Source organism: Lytechinus variegatus, chromosome 13 (assembly GCF_018143015.1).
Source record: "Lytechinus variegatus isolate NC3 chromosome 13, Lvar_3.0, whole genome shotgun sequence".
NCBI classification, from domain to species: Eukaryota; Metazoa; Echinodermata; class Echinoidea; order Temnopleuroida; family Toxopneustidae; genus Lytechinus; species Lytechinus variegatus.
The window spans coordinates 18,574,737-18,596,542 of NC_054752.1; the positions used below are offsets into that span (position 1 = coordinate 18,574,737).

At 36.7% G+C, this 21,806-nt stretch overlaps 1 protein-coding gene across 1 annotated transcript in view; it reads left to right on the plus strand.

Annotated features, from left to right (window-relative positions):
* LOC121426683 (sodium-coupled monocarboxylate transporter 1-like) overlaps positions 1-21,806 on the plus strand; it is a 30,365-nt gene that overhangs the window by 7,113 nt on the left and 1,446 nt on the right. The window contains exons 6-13 of the mRNA XM_041623057.1: positions 160-297; positions 5,344-5,473; positions 8,236-8,324; positions 10,379-10,491; positions 13,996-14,066; positions 14,652-14,738; positions 16,421-16,650; positions 21,217-21,311. Of these exons, the coding sequence (XP_041478991.1) occupies positions 160-297; positions 5,344-5,473; positions 8,236-8,324; positions 10,379-10,491; positions 13,996-14,066; positions 14,652-14,738; positions 16,421-16,650; positions 21,217-21,311 (953 nt within the window). The remainder of the gene's footprint in view (positions 1-159; positions 298-5,343; positions 5,474-8,235; positions 8,325-10,378; positions 10,492-13,995; positions 14,067-14,651; positions 14,739-16,420; positions 16,651-21,216; positions 21,312-21,806) is intronic.

The window sequence follows — 21,806 nt, forward strand, 5'->3', positions numbered from 1 at the left end:
AATTCTTTAAACCATTTGTGAAAAGCGTTAAAGAATACAATCTCTTTCATTAGGGGATTATGGCATCGAATTTTAACAAAACTCATTAAAATCATCAAGCGTTGAATTCGCCTTCTACATGGTTTTGATATCAGTTATATTCCCTATATTTTTCTGTAGGCTTAACCCGGATCCTACTATTATATACTCTGTCTGGACTGTTCTGATTGGATTGTCAGTAGGTCAGGCGAGACTTGGTATTACTCAGATCATGGCCCAGCGGTTGATCTCCTGCGGTAACCGGACTAAAGCCGCTCAGTTAGTATTGCTTCCATCAACTTCAAATACGGCGGTTAACATGGACTAGACTTTTAGTATTACTATCAGTAATAGTAGAAGAAGCAGTAATAGTCCAGTCAATCTAGCCAGAATAGGGGGGTGACCCGCCACTAATTGCAACACTTGATTTTCCACTGCAATGATTTCCAGGAAGGTCCCCTTAACAACATACTAAAAGTCCTCAAAAATCCAAGCAGTGGAAATTTCTGAAATTTGCATATTATGCAAATTAGCCACAAAATTAAGTTAGAAAAATAAGGAAAATAGTCCAAAAATTACACATTAAGTGTCCAAAACAATTTAATTTGAGCGAAAGGTAATGATAAATAACTGTATTCAATGTTTTTATTCAAAAGCGCCAGCGAATCTACCTAATTCGCATATTATGCAAATAAGCATCCTTATATGGAAAAATGTCAAGCCGGATGTCAAGATATTGTGATTGTTCTCATATAGACTGCTTGAAAACATTTCATTGATGTAGACATTTTTGCTACTATCACTAAGCATGATAATTCATCACAATGCCTGAAAATTAATTTGCATATTATGCAAATTAGCCATTAAAAATAGAAATTAACACAAAGATTATGAATTAAATGTCAAAAGCAAGTAATTTGAACAAAATTTTATGATGAATAAATAAGTACAATGTTTTTATTTTAAAAAGCTAGCCAATCTGCCTCATTTGCATATTATGCAAATAAGTATCCATGTATGAAAAATGTCAACAAATTTTGTGTTTCTCACATTGACTGTTGTTCAAATCAATATGCTGCTATCACTAAGCATGCATACTTATCCTAATATAATTTGTATTTAAGGTAAAATACTGGAAATGTGTTCTTCACGTCCTAAAGCCATGTTGTTAGTCTGACAAGATGATGGGATTGGCAAGAACAAAGCACAGTATTTGAAATTGGTGAGTAGTTTGTTAGAGCTGACATCCCGTTGTTATATGTATGGGAACGACAGAAGGAAGGCCAAGAAAAGCAAACTTATGGCAGGTGAGATCTGATGAGTAGTCTCATTAAGAAGTGTAGCAGAGATTCCATCTGGTCTAGTAGCTTCATGCAGGTTGTTTTTTTTAACAATTTCTTCAGTAGTTTGGCTACACCCTCTTGACTAAAAAAACATGTTTTCTGGCCATGTCTGGGTCAGAACAGGATTCCAGGACTTGCAGAGCAGCGTCAAAATCATCATGATCAGTGGTAAACAGGTAAATACTAAGACTAAAAATCAGTTGTCTTCCAACGTAGTCATAGCGCATGATATTAAGGGCTTCCAACATGCTAGTTGTTACAACCTGGATCATTACCGGGATCATTGCCAGTCCGGTCAACAAATTGTGTATTATATAGGCTTGTCTACAAAGCATTCTGTGGTCCTAGTGTAGCAATTCTGAGCTTCACCTTACTGATGCTTTAGGAGCTCAACATGCGCAAGCCTTCCAATAAAACTTTTCTTCCGACACAACTTATGTCCAGTGTCTAATTGAGGCATCTTGTGTCGGAAGAAGACATGGGTAATGGTTTGGTTCTTGTCAAAGTCCTCTTGATTGACATTCAGTCTCCTATGCTCGACTTGTCAGATTTCAGTACAGAGAGTTGTATGATTGTCCAAAGTACATCTGCATGACACTATAAAGGTCAGTATTCCTCCAGACTTACATCCTTAGTCGTACCATAATTTCTGAAAGGTTTATTCCTCTGTATACCCTCACAGTATACCAATGAGTAACAGAAAGTGGCAAACAAATCCTAGAATGGGTACACACTGTTTAATCAATGTTGGATGGTATTTGATGGTGATGTTAAGGGTGTTCCGTTATGTTGTGTCCTCTTGTTGGAAAGACAATAATCTGGCTTAGTCCTTCATCTGTTAACGTCTACTTGGTTGTTCATTGTCTCACTGAGGAATTTCCATTTGCCATAAATATCAGGAAATTGATATTATTTGCATACGATTTGATTAGAATAGCTACAATGTTTGGAGATAGTTGCCATCGTTAGGAGATCCATTAAAGAGGAAAGAACAGAAAATGGATGCTTAATCCTGAAGCAGCAACTTGATTCAGCAAGAACGTCTAATCATGATTCCTGTATCTGGGAAAGATGTCTATATACACTTTAGGCCTTTACCATGACTTTATGAATGGCTTTCATGTCGCTCGTATGGGCAAATACTTATTGGTACTCTTATAAACCATGCCCAGAGATCTCGTGATTCAAGCAAGTACTCATATTCACCACTAAGACAAGTGGTTTGCTACAAGGACCAAATATTCGAAGCTAACGAGCTTTTATTTGTATTGGGTGTGACATCTTGTGCTGATCACTTGACAATCAAGGAGCATGCTAGCGTGGACTATACCAGCAAGAAACGCAAAGACTCTACCAAGTCAAGGAGAGAGCAAGACTTGGATAGAAATATGAAGCATTCAAACAGTGGGGCCCATGTAGAACTGACTCATCATTGCACAATTTGAGTGGGGTATCTGCTCCGGTAGTAACTGCTCATGAAAAAAGTCAATATCAACCAAGCAAGGTCATCAAGGTTACAAAATCTACGTGGAATTTTAGAGGAAAATATCACAAGTTTCCTTGATTATTTATAACATGCCGGATGCTTATTTGCATAACATGTACATTCCACTTCAGATATTAAGCTGATAAAAATAGTAAACATATATTGATCTAGATCAACAGAGGGGAGACCTTTGAAGGACCTTTCAAAGACAAGAAAATGGGCAAGGTCTTATAAAGCAGTCTCCAAGATCACTGAAATTTGTCATCTCTGGTGTGGAATGGCTTAGAAAGACCCCTTAAAGAACTCTGAAAGACACCTGTCCTATAGAGATCTTTCAATGGTATTTCAATGGTTTATGCATCAAGTGATCTTTCAAAATTCTTTCCATAGACTTTTCCTGGTCTTTCAATTATCTCTCATGAGTCTTACAGTAATCTCCGAAAAAATCTTGAGAGACCGCCGAAAGATCATAAAAAGACTAATAAGAACTTAACTTAAAGTTTATTGAAAGACCACTGAAAAATCATCAAAAAACAATTTTCCTGTAAGACCACTGAAAGACTGTTTTGAACCGTTTCAAAAAGTTTTGGGACTCATGCGGAACATAAAGACCTTTGAAAGATCTATCAGGAATCGTGAAAGACACCGGAGATCTTTGAAAGTTCGTTGAAAGACCCTTGAAAGATCAAGCAAGTTTTAAGGTCTTACAGCAGTCTTTCAGAGGTCTTGCTCTCTGTTGAATGGGGGTTTAACTGTTTGTGTGAGAAAAATCAAAATTTCTGGGGGGGGGTTCATACAAGGATGCTCATAATCATTATATGATGTAGATTTATTTTCAATTTCTTATTTGAAGAATTATTAAAGATTACCATGAGCTTCCGTTCAATTTATATTGTTTTCCGCACTTGATTCCCAATTTTTTTTTATTATTTTCCTCATTTGCAAATTATTATGGCTAATGTGCATAAAATGCAAATTTTGTGATTTTCCTATGCTTGTCTATTTAATGACTTTTAATATGGTGTTAACTTCCTGTAAGGCATTGCCATATTCCAATTTCAATAGATAATCTACTTATAATTTTTGAGGAATGTATCACCAGTGTGTTTTCTTGAATATTTATTACATGTTAGATACTTATTTGGATAATTAGCAAATGACAATACAGACACTAAGCTTAATATAAATGTATTCAACGTCTTTAGTGATAGCAGAATAGTCATTTCAACATTGAAATTTTCAAGCAGTCAATAAGAGTAAAATCACAATATCTTGACATTTTTTCCATATAAGGATGCTTATTTGCATATTATGCAAATGGGGTAGATTTGATTGCATTTTGATTAAAAACATTGATTAAAGTTATTTATCATGATTTTTGCTCAAATAAAAATGTTTCGGAGACTTAATTTGTAATTTTTGGACTATTTTCCTTATTTTTCTAACTTTTTATGGCTAATTTGCGTAATATGCAAATTTCATAAATTCCCACTGCTTGGATTTTTTGGGACTTTTAGTATGTTGTTTCGGGGACCTTCCTGGAAAGCATTGCAGTGGAATATCAAGTGTTGCAATTAGTGGTGGGTCAAACCCTATATTGACTGGACTATAATAGCAGAGGTAGTTGTAGTAGTAGTAATAGAAGTAGTAGTAGTTGTTGTTGTAGTAGTAGTATTAGTGGTGGTAGTAGCAGCAGAAATAGTAGAAGTAGCAGTAGTAGTAATAGTAATAATAATAGCAGTAGTAGTAGTAGTAGTAGTAATGGTAGTAGAATAAAGTAGTAATAGTAGTAGTCGTCGTCGTCGTCTTTGTATAGTAGCATAATGCAGTAATAGAAATACATGTATGACGCCATTTGTTGGAAACTACACCTTCTGTTAACAATTATGTTATAAATTCTATTCTTGACAAAATGATAATTCATATCAAAGAATGATATTTTGTGAATAATGGAAAATGCAAATTGTTATGTTAACTGAGTAATAGCGTTAATATCGTCATTGTATCATTGGTAAATTAATACAATAAGTGTCATCCTTATCATCATCATGACGATTACTGTTATCATCATCATCATCACCACCACCAAGATCATCACCAGCTGCGTCACACTGTTAGAAAGTTTATCTTTAAAATAAAAGAAGTTCCTGCGGAGTCTCTAGAACACCTGAAATCCTATCAGACTGTGTAATCTTACATTATATCATGTAAAATTACAGGTAATTGGTATTTGGTGCATGGAACCTTAAAATTTCCCTTAAATAAAACACCCTTTTCCCCCTTTTAAACAAACTTGTTCTGTTAAATTGCAAAAAAAAAATCTGTTTTATGAATTTACAGAATGATTCTGTTATTGCTTTCTGCAAATTTTAAATTTTTCCCTGTAAAATCAGGATTTTTTAACAGTGCATATCTCTCATATGATCATTTAGAAAACGAAAAATATATATATTTCAATTATACTTTCTTAATTTTCTATTGATTTTGCTTTGCAAGAGCACTCTTCATATCGACCATTGGCTATTGCGTCCTCATGCTATTGATGGAGATATCAGGTGTAGTGATGTACGCATATTACTACGGATGTGACCCCCTTACTTCAGGCAGGGTTCAGTCTCAGGATCAGGTATATTTGTTATGATTAATTTCTATTTTCAAGCGGCGGCAGAGCTTTTTTTTTGGGGGGGGGAGGGAGGGCACTTATAATATAAGTGCCCCTTTGCACCAAATGTCAATTTCAAATTGACATTTGGTGCAATCGGATATTTTCACCATGAGATTATCATCTGCGTGAAGTAGTTGTGTGTTTTGTAGCAATTCAGTCGAGCTGTCTGTTTGAAGTTATTTCTTATTGATATTGAAGTTATATATTCAGGCTTTTTTCCGCGAGAGAATTTAGTGAGCAAATCTGAAGTTTTAAATCTTGCTTTGGGCAATTATGACCATAATTACTGTGAAAAGGGCATCCCTGCGAGATATTCCGAGCGCGAATCGCGATTTTAATATTTTGACATTTCATGTAGACATGCGAGCAATTTTTGTGATCATAAAAGAGATGTGTATATAACTAAAAAAATAAACACGAGTGCGAAGCAGTGAGTCCAAACTTCGCAGTCGGTCATTATCTAAAAAAACTAGCCAATATCCTTAAAATCTGACATCATCAAAGTGAAAAGCGACCTAGAATTATCCTTTGGCCTAAGTTTCTTTAGGATGAGTTCAGTATTCATGAAAACATTGACAAAAGATCGGCAAATTTGTCACCGTTAGCGCCCGTTCCGAAGAAATATGATTTCTCAACAAGCATCACGATATCAGCATTTTGCAAGCAGATATCATCAAAAATGTGAGTTAAATGTGTTACTGACTGATTCTATACCATTTTGTCGTCAATCTGTATTTCACCTTTTGAGCTTGAGTTTTTGTTTGAACCTCAAAACCTTTGGTCCGCGAAGTTAGGTCACACTTTTTCAGAACGCTTTTCCAGCACAGCGCACATTCGTCGATCGGACTAGAATTTTGAGATTGCGATACAGCCGAACCCCTTGACCTACTTCACATCTTCTTTCAATTATTTTATATTTTACGATCGTGCCGTCAATGTGATAACTATTTCTTGAATTTTTTTAAAATATAGATTGTGAATATTTTGTGAACAAATATCAGTCAGATGAATATTTATGAAAAGTACGCAAAGTTTGGACACCCCATCATACTGAACAGAAAATGAGCCTTTTAAGGACGGCATTTATTGACTCATAGTACATATCTCACCAATCAAACAATGCGAAGCTCGAGCTGAATATTTGTGATATTCCAACCTGAAAACTGGAAATTCTAAGCATATTTTGTAACCAGGAACACAATGAGTACCTTAATAAAACAAGAACTAACTGATGCAAGCGCAAAACGCGAGCCAAATTGTGTAATATTTTAACCTGAAAACTGGACCTTGAACAGGATGAGTACCTGATAAGTGATGCGAGCGCAAAGTGCGAGCGAAACATGTTGTGAATTTGTAACCTAAAATTTATCATTTTTGAAAAAGGTATTGCATTTTTAAAAAAGGGCATGTTTCACTTGTTTAAAAGTATTTTCCAAATCGTAAAAGGGCATTTTCCTACGGGAATTATTATAATTATTTTATTTTCCGCCGCCCCCGATGTGAACTTTACTCCAGTATCGTCAAACTATATAAAACTAAAGACATTTTCAACAATTAGAATTTGAATGTGCCATTATTTCCGGCCGTTATGATTTTTCACTAAATCTAGCGGTAATGTTTTATCTTTATCACTCGTAATAGACGTTTGAGCACTTACATTACGTATATAGTCATTAGATATTAGAAAACTATTAACAGAGATCATATCTTGAAAAATATTCAGCCCATTCCAAGCTTCAGAGGGTCTTAAGCCCCTTTTACACCTTCACGGAAGCAACACGGATCATCCCGGATTGTCAATCCGGGGTCATCCGTGTACAGTCCGGGACTACCGTGTACACTCCGGCTACTCATCTGGCGCCATCCTTGATGTACCGGCATGTCCGGGAAAAAAATTGATCATGTTCAATTTTTCATCCCGGAGTACACGGACTGATAATCATCCGTGTTCATCCTTGTACATCCGTGTAGCTACCGAATGCATCCGGGAGGCTCCTTGTAAGAACCGGGTAATCCTTGTTAATACCGGCTTTATCCGGGGTCAAATGTTTGTATTGTTTGCGTAGGCCTACATGAACAATAGTCCGTATTCATAACCAAGCATAAGCATGATCCAGATGCTGCAAAAAGGGACGAAACTTCATTCTAGCAAGATGCCGGCGACAAGAAGTGGTAAGGTCCGTGTAAAGAACCAGTAACATCCGTCATCATCCGGGTATTCCGTGTTGGCTCCGGGAGCATATCAAACAGGATCCATATTGCTACCTTGCCTATCCTTGTAGACTCTGTACTTTTCCGTACATATCCGTGTTAATAACCAGTTAACTCCGTAATCATTCCGGGAATGCTAGAAAAATACAAATTTGGCACCCCGGATCATCACGGACTGAGATCCGTGATGATCCGTGTTGCATCCGTGAAGGTGTAAAAGGGGCTTAAAACAAGACAAAACACACAGATAATTTATGTTGATCGGGCACCAAATCGAATTAAAGCTCGATCTAAAATCGGCCATTTTACATTAAAAAACACAATGGACAGAATACTTCATTCGGTGAAAGAAGAAATGAATGGTTCATTAATTTCATCTTTCACCTTATGAAGTATTTTGTCCATTGCACTCATAAACATTCATTATTTGCATAATAGACCATGAGGAAATGCGTCAATACATTCATGATGCGCACCAAAATAAATGTATCTGTCCTTCATTAAACTTGCAGATAATGCCCTTGATGGTAATGGAACTGTTTAGAGACATGCCAGGGATACCTGGATTATTCTTATCAGCTGTGGCCGCCGGTTCACTAAGGTTTGTTCTGAGGATTAGTTGAGGTGGCTGTCACCCGTGTACGATTCACACCGAGGCCTACGTGTGCATGGCCGGCTTGCCCGGCTATATTTTCTTTTCATCAAATTTCTTGATATTAATGGACCCTAACCCTAAGTCCATCCCAACATTAATGATTTGGATAAAAAAAGAAAATCCATAAAGGGATAACACTAAAAATTTCATTAAAATCGGATGTAAAATAAGAAAGTTATGACATTTCAAAAGTTTCGCATAATTTCACAAAACATATATACGTATATATACATTTGTGGTCGGTATGCAAATGAGGGGACTGATGCTCACTCACTATTTCTTTTGTATTTTATTATATGACATATGAAATATTGTACAATTAACAAAATAAAAATAAAACAAAAAAGGAATAGTGTGTGGGGGTTTCTCATCAAGTCTCTCATTTGTATGCTATTGAGTTGTGCATAATTGCTGTTTTGTGAAAAATAAAGCGAAACTTAAAATTGTAACTTTTTTTTATTTTACATCCGATTTTAATGAAATTTTCAGTGTTATGCTTGTTTGAGTTTTCACTATTGATTGAAATAAACATTTCTCCGGGGTCGAATTGACTTTTAAGTATATACCTTTTTATATCGAAAGTTGCATGTTTGTTAACAACAAAAATATCAAGAAATCATAAGGAATCCTTTATATCAAGAGCTTACTTGCAAAAGGGGTTAGGTCCATTTTTCATCAAATTTGATTTTTTTTGTCTCAATGTATAGATTTTTAGTAGCTCTATAAGATGATACGACAGAAAGTTGAAATTCCCATTAAAAAGTGATCTAAATGGCAAGAAAAATCACTTTTTTCAAAAGGGGTTAGGTCCATTTAAGTTTAGTTGCAAAAGGGGTTAGGTCCACACATAATTTTTTTTGGAAAAGAATATTTCAAAAAAAAGAATTAAAAAAAAAAAATGATTTTTTTGGGAGTGTCCCTAAACCCTTTTGCAAACAAACTCTTCTGAAGAGGTCATTTGTAAAAAGGGGTTATAGGTCCATTGCTTATATTTTTTTGTCTTCTGTCCCAAAACCTCTAAATTTTTGGTCGCTCTGGTGAAAACAAAGGAAATTTGAAATTCAAACGAAAACGTGAATAAAAGTGGCGAAGAAAAGTCACTTTTTTAAATCCAAATAGTTTAGATTGATGCATTTCAGTTTACTTGCAAAAAGGGTTAGGTCCACAATGATAATTTTCAAAAGAATATATAGAAAAATCTTGAAGACATGTAGATTTTTTTTACCCAATTTCATATTCACATGATAGGCAATTTAGTTTCTCATAAGGTTATTGCAGGAAGTGAGAATTAAAAGAAAACATGATTTTCTCGGATTGGTCCAAAGTGGACCTAACCCCTTTTGCAACTAAACTCTTCATATTGTAAAGAAGATGCAATTCTTGATGTCAAGAAAAAGGAATAGGAAAACTACATGACGTTCCCTACGGATACACGCACATACGTCATCATACGTTGGCTAGAACGTTTAGATGTGCCAGTTCCTTACCTATGCAAATAGACCCATCTCCCATTAGATTTTCAGCATACACTATTTAAATTTCGTCAGACGTTTTTATTTTATTTTGGATTAAGAATTTTAAATTACATTTCCTGGTGTTAAATGGTATGATACGGAAGGCTATCTTCAAGTCTTGGCTGTTGCTTCACAGCGCATGGAGTGGAGAATGTGCATAAGTATATTGTGTGTGGATAAGCAATGACCCGATGACTGGGTAGTACTATAGGCATAGTGCTCAGAAACACTCAGTATCAAACGTGATATGAATGTAACTATCATTATTCTTACTATTATCATTATCGTTATTATTATAAGAATGACTTGCATGTATTTCGTGTGTGTGTGTGTTCGAGGTCTGTATGCGTGTTATGTTGTGAGTCAGTAACGTTTCCTTGAGCGTTGCTGGGCTGCATGACAGTCTACACATGACGACTGATTTGGTGTTGTACTTTATTATTAGTATGATAATCATCATCACCGTCATTATTATTGTATTCCTAGTACTCTGTCGTCTGGAATGAATGCTCTGGCGACAGTGACTGCTGAGGATATCATAAAACCTTTATTTCCAAAAATGAAACCAGATCATTACGCAAGGCTTCTTAAAGGATTGAGTAAGTCAATATTCTTTATTCTTAATTATTAAAACAAAAGCTTTGGAACATTTGCGAAATTCCTTTGTCCTCTTCTCCATCCGCAAGTACAGTAATCTCACCATCTTTTTTTCTTTTCTGATCTTTTCTACCTGACGATCTTCTTTACTTATCGTCTTTACTTTTACACTTTTATTAAAAACCATTACCTTACCCTGAAGAATTTCCCTCGTATTTGTCGCTTTTTAATGCAAGTTTGTTTAATTGCATGTGATTATGTAATATATAATGTTTTATTACAAATGTTTACAATGCAAATCTTCAATTCAATAAATACTATACATAGGCGGATCCAGCTTTTGGCGAAAGGGGGGGCGCACTGCCGAGCGGCGCACATATTTTTGCACTTCACCGGCGCCATAAAAGAAAATGTTGAAAAAGAAAAAGGGGTAATGCCTGATCCTGTCAAAACACGCACACGCACACACACACATGCATATATATATATATATATATATATATATATATATGACTCATATCATATAGATATTATGACTCATGAGATAGAGACACATATTTCACCGACAAATTAATGCGAGCGCGAAGCGCGAGCTGAAATTTTTAAAGTATACTGACCTGAAAACAGGAAAAAGGTGCCTGTTTAGGACTGTTTGTAGTAACTCATGAGGAGGATACATATCTTACTACACAGATAATGCGAGTGCCGAGGGCGAGCTGAAATTTACTTATATTCTGACCAGAAAGCTTGATATTCTAAGCATTCTTGGTACCAATGATTAAGATGGGTATCTAAAAAAAGATTATATCCAACAAAAGATTATTGCAAATCGAAGCGGGAGTTCTTTTGAGGTTCAGAACTAAAAACGGGACATTCTATTCACCTATTTAATCATGAAAAGTATGGGGTTTTGCTACAGAAATGATGCGAGCGCGAAGCGCGAGCTGAAAATTTTTATGTTCCAATCTGAAAAGCGGATAATTTGAGCACGTTTTTTATAAAGAACGAGTTGTGTAGCTCAATCTCGTTTGCTGATTTCTGTGTAACATTACCATCTTATTGTTTTTGCACATGCGGAATTATTGGGGGAGGGCAAAACGATCATTCTTGACCGCGGCGCCGATCTAGATTTGGTTAGCAATAGGCCCTTCTTCATTATTCTACCGGCGCTTATTTATTGAAATCAGGGGACGCTGATCATTCTTGACCGGCGCCGATTTAAATTTAGGTGGCGCCGGTTAAGACAAAGGCAGCGCCGATTTGTCTTGACCGGCGCCGATTTAAACAAGTAGTACTGATTATTTTTACCGACGTTACGTAAGATTCAGGCAGCGGCAATCCATAATCGACTGGCGCCGATCTAGAACCAGGAGGCGCCGATTATTCTTGACTGGCGCCGATTTATAACCAGATGACGCCGATTGTTCTTGTCCAGCGTCGATTTAGATTTAGGTGGCGCTAATTATCCTTGATCGGCGCCGGTTAAGACTCTGGCAGTGCCGATTTTTCTTGACTGGCGCCGATTTATAACTAAATAGCGCTGATTATTCTTGTCCGGCGCCGATTTAGATTAAGGTGGCGCTGATTATTCTTGATTGGCGCCAGTTATATGCAGGCAGCGCACTGCTACCGGCGAAGTTGTTGGGAAAAGGGTAGTTAAAAGAAAAAATAAGGAAGATGATATGATTACGCTTTGCTGGGGATAGTCTTTCCTTTACTGTTGCTAATGTTATATCAGTGTATATTTTTTTAAGCAGCGCCTTTTCCCTTTCTTTCCTTTATTTTTAATTTTTCAAGCGGCGCCTTTTCTTTCTTTTACTTTTTTTTATTTTTTTATTTTGAGCGGCGCCTTCGGCGCCGCTCAAATATTAGGGGGGGCGCGCGCACCCTGCGCCCCCCCTGGATCCGCCGATGCTATAGAAACAACTGTAGTTTAATTTAATCAGAGGTTTGTGAATTTTTTTTTCTGCTCTCGTGTCTCTATGTAATAGGCTCCCCGATTATCCTGGTTATACGTGTTTGTTTTGTTTTTGTTTCTTTACTTTTTATACAAATATTGCATCTTATCAACATCCGTGAATCAATTATCAAATTCTTTATGGAGGCCTATATGTGTACACACTATCTGCGTAAAGACCAACCTATTCGTCAAACTGCAAGAAGATTGTTCGATATACAGAGTGAGTCATAAAAAATGTCCCACTTTTGTAAAGTTGAATTGTTTAACATATGAATATTAAATCATTAGTTTCATGATATGCCTTGATAGAAATATCCTCCAAGTACATTCAGGTACCATTTTCATTTGATCCCGTGCACGCATGACTGAACATCGGACAATCTTTAGAAGACTGTCAGATCTCACTTGCGCCAAGTTATTGGGTGATGAATAAAACAGTGCTTTAGACAAGGACAGTCAGACAGACAGCATGCTCACACACACACACACCCACACACACACACGCACACACACACACATGGTAATAACTGGTTCATAATTTTTTCTTTTCTGATTAAGCATTGATTTTTAGTAAGATCGCTGAATATTTAAGTGGCAATTCCCGACAATCTTTCCCCTTAAAACACAATCACTACCACCATCATATCATCATCATCATCCTCATTGTCATCATGTTGATCTTGATCTTGATCATCATCATCAAGTGCTCATAAATCCAATATGCTGGTTATGTCTTTTGTTGGTTAACGATAAAAATTACAATGGATGTCTGTGATTTTGTTCCACTTACCTATAAAAGGACTTCCCTGATTTGGCAGCAGTCACTTGAGCCATTTTTACAGTAGCAAAAGTACACATTGCTAACCAACAAAAGACATAACCAGCATATTGGATTTATGTGCACTTGATGATGATGATTAAGATCAAGATCAAGATGATGACAATGAGGATGATGATATGATGGTGGTAGTGAATGTGTTTTAAGGGGAAAGATTGTCGGGAATTGCCACTTAAACATTCAGCGATCTTGCTAAAAATCAATGCTTAATCAGAAAAGAAAAAAATATGAACCAGTAATTACCATGTGTGTTGTGTGTGTTTGTGTGTGTGTGTGTATGTGTGTGAGAGCATGCCAGTCTGTCTGTCTGACTGTCTTTGTCTAAAGCACTGTTTTATTCATCACCCAGTAACTTGGCGCAAGTGAGATCTGACAGTCTTCTAAAGATTGTCCGATGTTCAGTCATGCGTGCACGGGATCAAATGAAAATGGTACCTGAATGTACTTGGAGGATACTTCTATCAAGACATATCATGAAACTAATGATTAAATATTCATATTTTAAACAATTCAACTTTACAAAAGTGGGACATTTTTTCTGACTCACTCTGTATAATAAAAAGAAGAACACTCATGGGAATACCTTACAAAAATTGATTTGTATTTTCCATTAAAGACTAATATATCTCATTGTCCAACGTCTTTACATTATTTTGTACAACAAATTCATTTTCATGTCAATAGTCATTTAGAATTTTGTACTTTCAGCTATATTTCAAGGCGGAACAACACTTATATTTGCCTATCTAACAGGACTGTTAGGTACAGGTATCGTACAGGTAAGATCAGAATGACAGACGGGACTGATCATCGTTGATATTTTTTGTTTGCAAATTGGAGCAAATGTTTCCATCGTTTCAAAGCATTTTTGAGGAAAAATGCGAAAAAAGGAAGCATATTAAACATATTTTATCCGGTATCCCCCCCCCCCACAAAAGAGCTTTGGAAATCGATCCCCCTCAAAGAATACATAAAAGGTGAACATATAACAAAAAATGAATAAATATAAATTTGATCAGAAACGCGCATGCAGTAAAATTATCATATTGTAAGGAAGAACAGGGGAGCGTTTCATGAAAGTACTCATCAGACGTTTAATCTGATAAATCCCATTTTCCGACAGTTACCAGAGTAACAGTGCTTCTCTCAGCCAATCAGATTCAAGGAAAGATGTCAGCTCCGACAACTTGTTGGACAAAAATGTTGATGAAACCGTCCCCAGAAATAAATATATATAAAGGTGCTTTAGGACAGTAAGACGAGACGAAACAAAGGTATCCTGTCTACTTATTGTAATCAAATTCCAGAATTAATGTTTAAGTTAACATATAATATTCACCTTGACTATTGTCGTTTGGACATAGGTCTCCTTTTCCGTGGCTGGTATACCCGTTGGATCGCTCCTTGGGGTCTTTCTCCTGGGAGTATATTTCCACAGATGTAATGGAAAGGTAAGTTTCAAGGAATTGGTAACGTTGGCAAAACCATTTCATGCTGTGTCACATTAATTAACAACTCGCGATGATAATTTGTACTCGTACATCATAATCTAAACCTCCTACGCCTTTACCTAGCAACCGCAACCGTTAAAAGGAAACAAGGGAGTACTGAACATCACTCGATTTTATCAATATTATCATCAATAATTAATTGCAAAATGATTACTAAAATGCGTACTTAGAATAACACAGAAGAAATCCAAATTAGTGTACATCGTAACACTGCCTACACTCATGATGGTTGGTTATAGATCTTAAACTCTGTAAAAACTATTTTAAATAGAATACATCGTTGTTTTTGGGTTTTGACAAAAACTTTGCACTTCACGCATAATAAATATCAAGGTCAATTTGGCAACATGAGCATGAGAAGATGCTACCCAATCTGTTCGTCCTATTCTTGGCGTATGTGGTCGCTTCATGTTGGACACATTTCCTCTTCTTTTGTCCAGTCTTTTCAGGTATACTTAAGTTTGGAAAACAGCATGTTTCTTAGGTGTTGGCCAGTGGGAGGAGGGGGGATTATCACCCAAAGGTTGCATACGTTTAGTGTCCAAATATTGAATTTTAAATGTTTAAGATAATTCCTAGTCATTTTAAGTGACTAATTATGTCTGTTATTTAAAAGTGAGACAGTGTAAATTAGGTGGCAACGCTTCAGAGTACAGAAGTGTGACATCATCAAATTTCCTCTTTTTGGGGCAGTTTTTACCATTTTCGATACCATATTTCGGTTGAGCGTGATGAAACGGGCCAAAAGCCCGTCTCACTCTGTGATTCGTTGCGGTCCGAATTTCAAGATGATAAAGATAACATTTGCATGAATAATCCAAATAATAAAATATTACGGATCAGAGTTTAGAATTGTAGTAGGACTACTGAAATCGAATTTCAGTCCATTAAGAGCCTCCCTGAATGAATAAAAACAAATTTGTTACGATACTGCCACAAATAACAAAATCGTTCATTAAAACAGGTTGATGATTTCGATGAGAACTGAGAATTCCTCTCTCAAAGTAACTGCAAACAGTTTATTGATGGCGGGCAAATAATTCCACAGAAGATAAATATTCCAGGTGGAAATAAAGTCTGCTCTGACATAAAGTCTGGCGTGAAACTTTGAGTTCTGATCTGATATTATGAAGAAACTGTCAGCTTATATATATATATATATATATATATATATATATATATATATATATATATATATATATATATATATATTATTCACTATTCTGGAAGTTTCTAGCATTCACTATTCTGGAAGCTTCTGGTATTGTTTTAAACAGGACATTCTCCTTCTTTCAGGAGCAGTCAAATTCTAGAAGACTCTTGAATGACCTCAGTGAAATGAACAATAATTGTAAACAAAATAGCTACATGTAATAGGTAGGTATTTTTCGTCATACCCTGCCAAGGTATGGTATAAAAAAATCAGAAATTCAAAAAAGAAAAAGATTTTTTGTGAGGTCGGCACTTCAGTACTCTATGGTATAAATGCATTTTTTTGCATTTTTATTGTCATGTTATATCATCATGGTTATGAACCTTATTATGTTTTAATTGTAAAATAACAATAATTTATAATTACGATAATCATCTCGATCCGGTGTCCCTGATTTTCATGTTGACAGGGTGCTTTGGCGGGCTTCCTGGGGAGTATAATGTTCGTTTGTTGGATGAGGATTGGGGCCATCTTTTACCCCAATATCAGAGGAAGAAGCCCGGTTTCAATCGATGATTGTCCCTCTCTTAACGAATCCACGACAGAACTTTACACCACTCTGGGGCCTGAGTTCATGACCTTATCATCTGACCCAATGCAGAGTGCAGCAACCACGGTGGTTCCAGAAGAACCATCAGGGTATGTCGTTTTTTTTTTCCACAAGTCTTCTTGAAAATTTTCGGCCTAAACAAAATAGTCCCTTTCTGACTATTAGTCTTAAGCGCATTATATGCCTTTATTGCTGCGCTTTGCAAGTTGACATTTTATAATACTATAGAAAAACCGATGTATATTAGATAAAAAGGCACTATATATATTTTTTATGCGAAAATTGTTTCATTATACGAACAATGAAGCAAGAAAAGATATGAGTGCCCTGGTCGAGTCGCAACATTGATGAAATGAAGAGAATCAATATATAAAGCATTATAGTCAACACATTTCTAAATCTATAGCTTATGATTGGTCAAAGGTTAATCACGTGATAGAGTATAGTTCTATTATCACTTGTGGTCATAAAACGTTTGGTGTTCGCGAAATTCAAGCACATTGTAACTCGATTACTCCTTGGTTTAATTTTTTTTCATCACATGCAGTGATCATGAAATTTTTTTGGCGTAACAATATGTTCACTGAAAATGATCGAAACTGTCTGCAACAGTAATAAGTAGAATTAGTATTGAATTATTTGTACAATATTAAGATTTAGTTAAGTTTATTGTTTAAACTATGATAATGACATTTTTGGGGGTTTAATACTCGATTAGCATCTTGCTATTATGTTAGCTCCAATTACCAAATGTTTTGTTTATATGTGATGTACTATTCCTTGTAATTGTACCTGACAGTAATATTTGGTAATAAAAATTCAATTCAAATACAATATCCGTCGTGGAGCAAGCTGCACGCGCACAGATTACATACCGATCCGAATAGACATAATAGTAACTGTTAATCGTCTTGCATTTAATAAAGAGAACTTTACTTCTTTACCAGATTTTTGCATCGATTTATTTTTCAGCACTATATTTTCTCCTTGATTTTTAGATTGCTAAGACACGAATTATGAAGCAAAAACTCACTTCTTGATATCATCTGAAGCGGCGAGCTATCACCTTATTGGAAAGCTGGATGGTCACAGCATCTTTCCTCTATGGTGGCCCTGAAGGGGCATCGCATATATAGACCAAATCGCGAATATTCACGACGAAATTCACGACGTCGCCAATTTCATCGCAAATTTGAATATTGACGACAAAATTCACGACGAAATTCGCGACATCGTGAATTTCGTCGTGAATCTGTTTTGCTTGCCTGGGCGGTATGCGCGTTTCCGTTTTACACCCTGGCGAAGGCATTTTCCGGAAAAGTAGCCAAAAAGCGACTAGTGAAGAGTCTACGTCTACGTTTGTTTACGTTATCAGCTGGGCGCGCGATCCAAAGTCCGCACCGAAGTTATCCGCAGAACATACCGTACTTGCAAATGTAGCTGAGCTTATACTTTCCAGGTTCAATACGAATGTTTGCCTTCATCATTTGCCTTGCCGATTTGCTGATGTCTGTCTTTCTCTCTAATGTCTATATATCTGATATCTATCTCTCAAATTCTATCTCTATCTATCTATCTCATGCAGTATCTATCTATCTAATAATCTTCTCTGTCTCTCTCATTCTTTATCTAACATCTATCTATCTCAAATTCTCTATCTCTCTCTATCTATCCATCCATCTGTGATCTGTCTGTCTTTCTCTATTTCTCTCTCTCTACCTACCTATGTATAAACTACAGTATCTATCTGTTAATGTGTCGCTCTTCTCTCTCATTCTTGATCTATCTGACATCTATCTATCTCTCAAATTCTCTATCTATCTCTCTATCCATCTATCTATCCATCTGTCTGTCTTTCTCTATTTCTATCTATTAATCTATTTTTTAACTAGAGTATCTATCTATCTGTTAATTTGTTAATAATTCTCTGTCTCTCTCATTCTTTAATTTTATTCAACATCTCTCTCTCTCTATCTATCTATCTATCTATCCATCTGTCTGTCTTTCTCTTATTCTCTCTATCTATTTATCTATCTATTTTTTAACTTATCTTTCTGTTAATTTGTTAATATTATTTGTCTCTCTCCCTCTTTATCTATCTAACATCTATCTATCTCTCATCTATCTATCTCTATCTATCCATCTGTCTGTCTTTCTCTATTTCTCTCTATCTATATGTATATCTATCTATCTGTCACTTGTCTATCGATCTTCTCTGTCTCTCTCATTCTTTATCTTTCTATCTAACATCTATCTATCTGTCTCTCAAATTCTCTATCTCTCTCCTCTAGCATCTGTCTGTCTTTTTTCTCTCTTTCTCTTTGTCCGTCCATATTTCTATCTACAACTCTCTTCTCTCTCTCTATCTATCTAAGTTTCTCTCTCTCCCCTCTCCCTCTATATATCAACCTCTCTTCTCTCCCCCTCTCTATCTATCCATCCATCTCTCACTCTTTCTCTCTCTTTCTATCTCTCTATCCACCTCTCTCTCTCTCTCTCTCTATTTCTATATCTATCTATCTATCTGTCACTTGTTCTATCTAATTATCAGTCTTCTATATCTATCTTTCGGCAGCTTCTCAGTGTATCAATCCATCAAACTTCAATTTGTCTTTCCATTATAAGTATCTGTTTATTTTGATTTTGTCTGTCACTCTATTCATTTAGTTAATAATTTATTTTTAGAAAAAAACTATCATAAACAACGCGACTGCAAAGGCATGTTCGGATTTCACTCCTGACTGCCGCTCTCTCTGTACATGAAGTGCCGAGGAACTCTGTGCTCTGATCAGTAATTGTACGTGCAAATTGCATGCGGTGGTGGACTCGCCTGTGTCGCACGCTGCATGCAACCAGCGACGTGTGTAGACTCTTCACTAGTCGCTTTTTGGCTACTTTTCCGGAAAATGCCTTCGCCAGGGTGTAAAACGGAAACGCGCTGCCTGGGCGGTATGCGGCCGGGTTGAAACCAACTCGCCTGCTGCTAATTCGTCCACTCACAACAGGGTCTAAATTCATTTACTATAATGCAAGTCTGTCCATTAACTTTTCGCCTAACAACCATGGTCCAATAAACATTTGGTCCATCATCACTTCGTCTTATCACCAGTTCGTCTTTGACAATTTCGTCTCATAACTAGTTGGTCTAATATCAATTTTATTTTCCTTAATTTCGCCCAATTAACACTTACTTCAATTAGACCAAATGGCACGTGGAATAAATGGCAAATGGACCGACTTGGTTATTAGACGAAATGGCAGTTAGACCATAATAATAATAATAGACAATTCTTGTATAGCGCATAACACATATAAATAACGTCTCTATGCGCTTCCAAAGGACTTGGATATTATTACCCTGGCTTTAGCCCGCAGCCTTTTACAGCGCGGTGGCATTTCAAGGAATAAATCCTGCCAGGTACCATTCACCTCACCTGGGTTGAGTGCAGCACAATGTGGATAAATTTCTTGCTGAAGGAAACTACGCCATGGCTGGGATTTGAACCCACGACCCTCTGTTTCAAAGTCCGGAGACTAATCCACTGGGCCACAACGCTCACAAATATATCCACCATGTGGATATATAGTGGACGAACTGATGGTAGACCAAATGATAGCAGACGAGTTGGCATTAGACCAATTGAAAGTAAACCATTGAAACGACAGAAGGACGTCCACTGCTATCCATATTCATAGGCGGATCCTGGGGGACGAGGCCGGGCCGCCTCCCCCCCCCCCTATTGGCGGAGCAATAAAATATGAAAAGGGAAGGAAGAAATAAAGAAAAAAAAGAGGGAATTAAAAGAGAGGAGAAAAAAGAGGAGGAAGACGAGTGAAAAAAATAAGATGAGGGGAAGACATGGAAATAAAAAGAATCTTTCATGTCACTATATCAAATTTTCGCTGGCGCTCGCATTGCCTAGAGGTGTTCCAGGGGCGGATCCACTATATATCCACATGGTCTAACTGCCATTTCGTCTAATAACCAAGTTGGTCCAATTGCCATTTATTCCACGTGCCATTTGGTCTAATTGAAGTAAGTGTTAATTGGGCGAAATTAAGGAAAATAAAATTGATATTAGACCAACTAGTTATGAGACGAAATTGTCAAAGACGAACTGGTGATAAGACGAAGTGATGATGGACCAAAAAGTTTATTGGACCATGGTTGTTAGGCGAAAAGTTAATGGACAGACTTGCATTATACTAAATGAATGTAGACCCTGTTGTGAGTGGACGAATTAGCAGCAGGCGAGTTGGTTTCAACCCGGCCGCATACCGCCCAGGCAAGCAAAACAAATTCACGACGAAATTGGCGACGAAATTCACGACGTCGTGAATTTCGTCGTGAATAATTCGCGACGAAATTGGCAACGAAATTCACGATGTCGCGAATTTCGTTGTGAATTTCGTCGTCAATATTCAAATTTGACGAAATTGGCGACGTTGTGATTTCGTCGTGAATATTCGCGATGTGGTCTATATGCGATGTCCCTTCAGGGCCACCATATTCCTCAGCTTCAGTTCATAAAGATATATCTAGCATGCCTCAAAATTGACATGCAGTCTTCCCATCATTTTGCTTTTCTGATCTGATATGAGACTTTGTTCTATTGAATCCCTCATCTGCTCTTTATTCTTTCTCTCTTCGTTAGCTTGGTCCACCTCTACCACGTATCATTCTACTATTACTACCCTATTGCACTTATCCTGACGATTGTAATAGCCATGGTAGTAAGTGCAATTACAGGTAAGTAGTAGCAAAATAGCTATTGTGTGCGTGGTGTGTGTGTGTGTGTGTGTGGGGGGGGGGGTGAGTTTGTGTGTGTTAGGGTGTGTGTGTGGAGGGGGGGGGGAGGTATTGTTTGGGTGCACTCGCGTTTGCATATGTAAGGGGGATGTGGGATGCAATGACGAATAAGTACCCTGTCGAAAGCCCCCAAAACTATTTAAAGCCTGAAGAATCAGTACCATTTATTTTCAGTTCTTAGCAGCTATACAGTATTTTTATGAGATTCGTTGTGCTTCTCAACAGCCTAAATTTCATGACGTCATCTCATGATAATGGTTTTGAGATTACAAACGTATGTATGTAAAAACGATTTTATTCCTCGAAATTTCCAACTAAAGGTGAGAAATCTGTTGTATGATATCAGTTCGAGTGCCTCAAGGAGCTGTTCTTGGCCATCTTATATTAATTTATATCAATGACACTGAAAGTAAATACCCGACATTTTTGCTGATG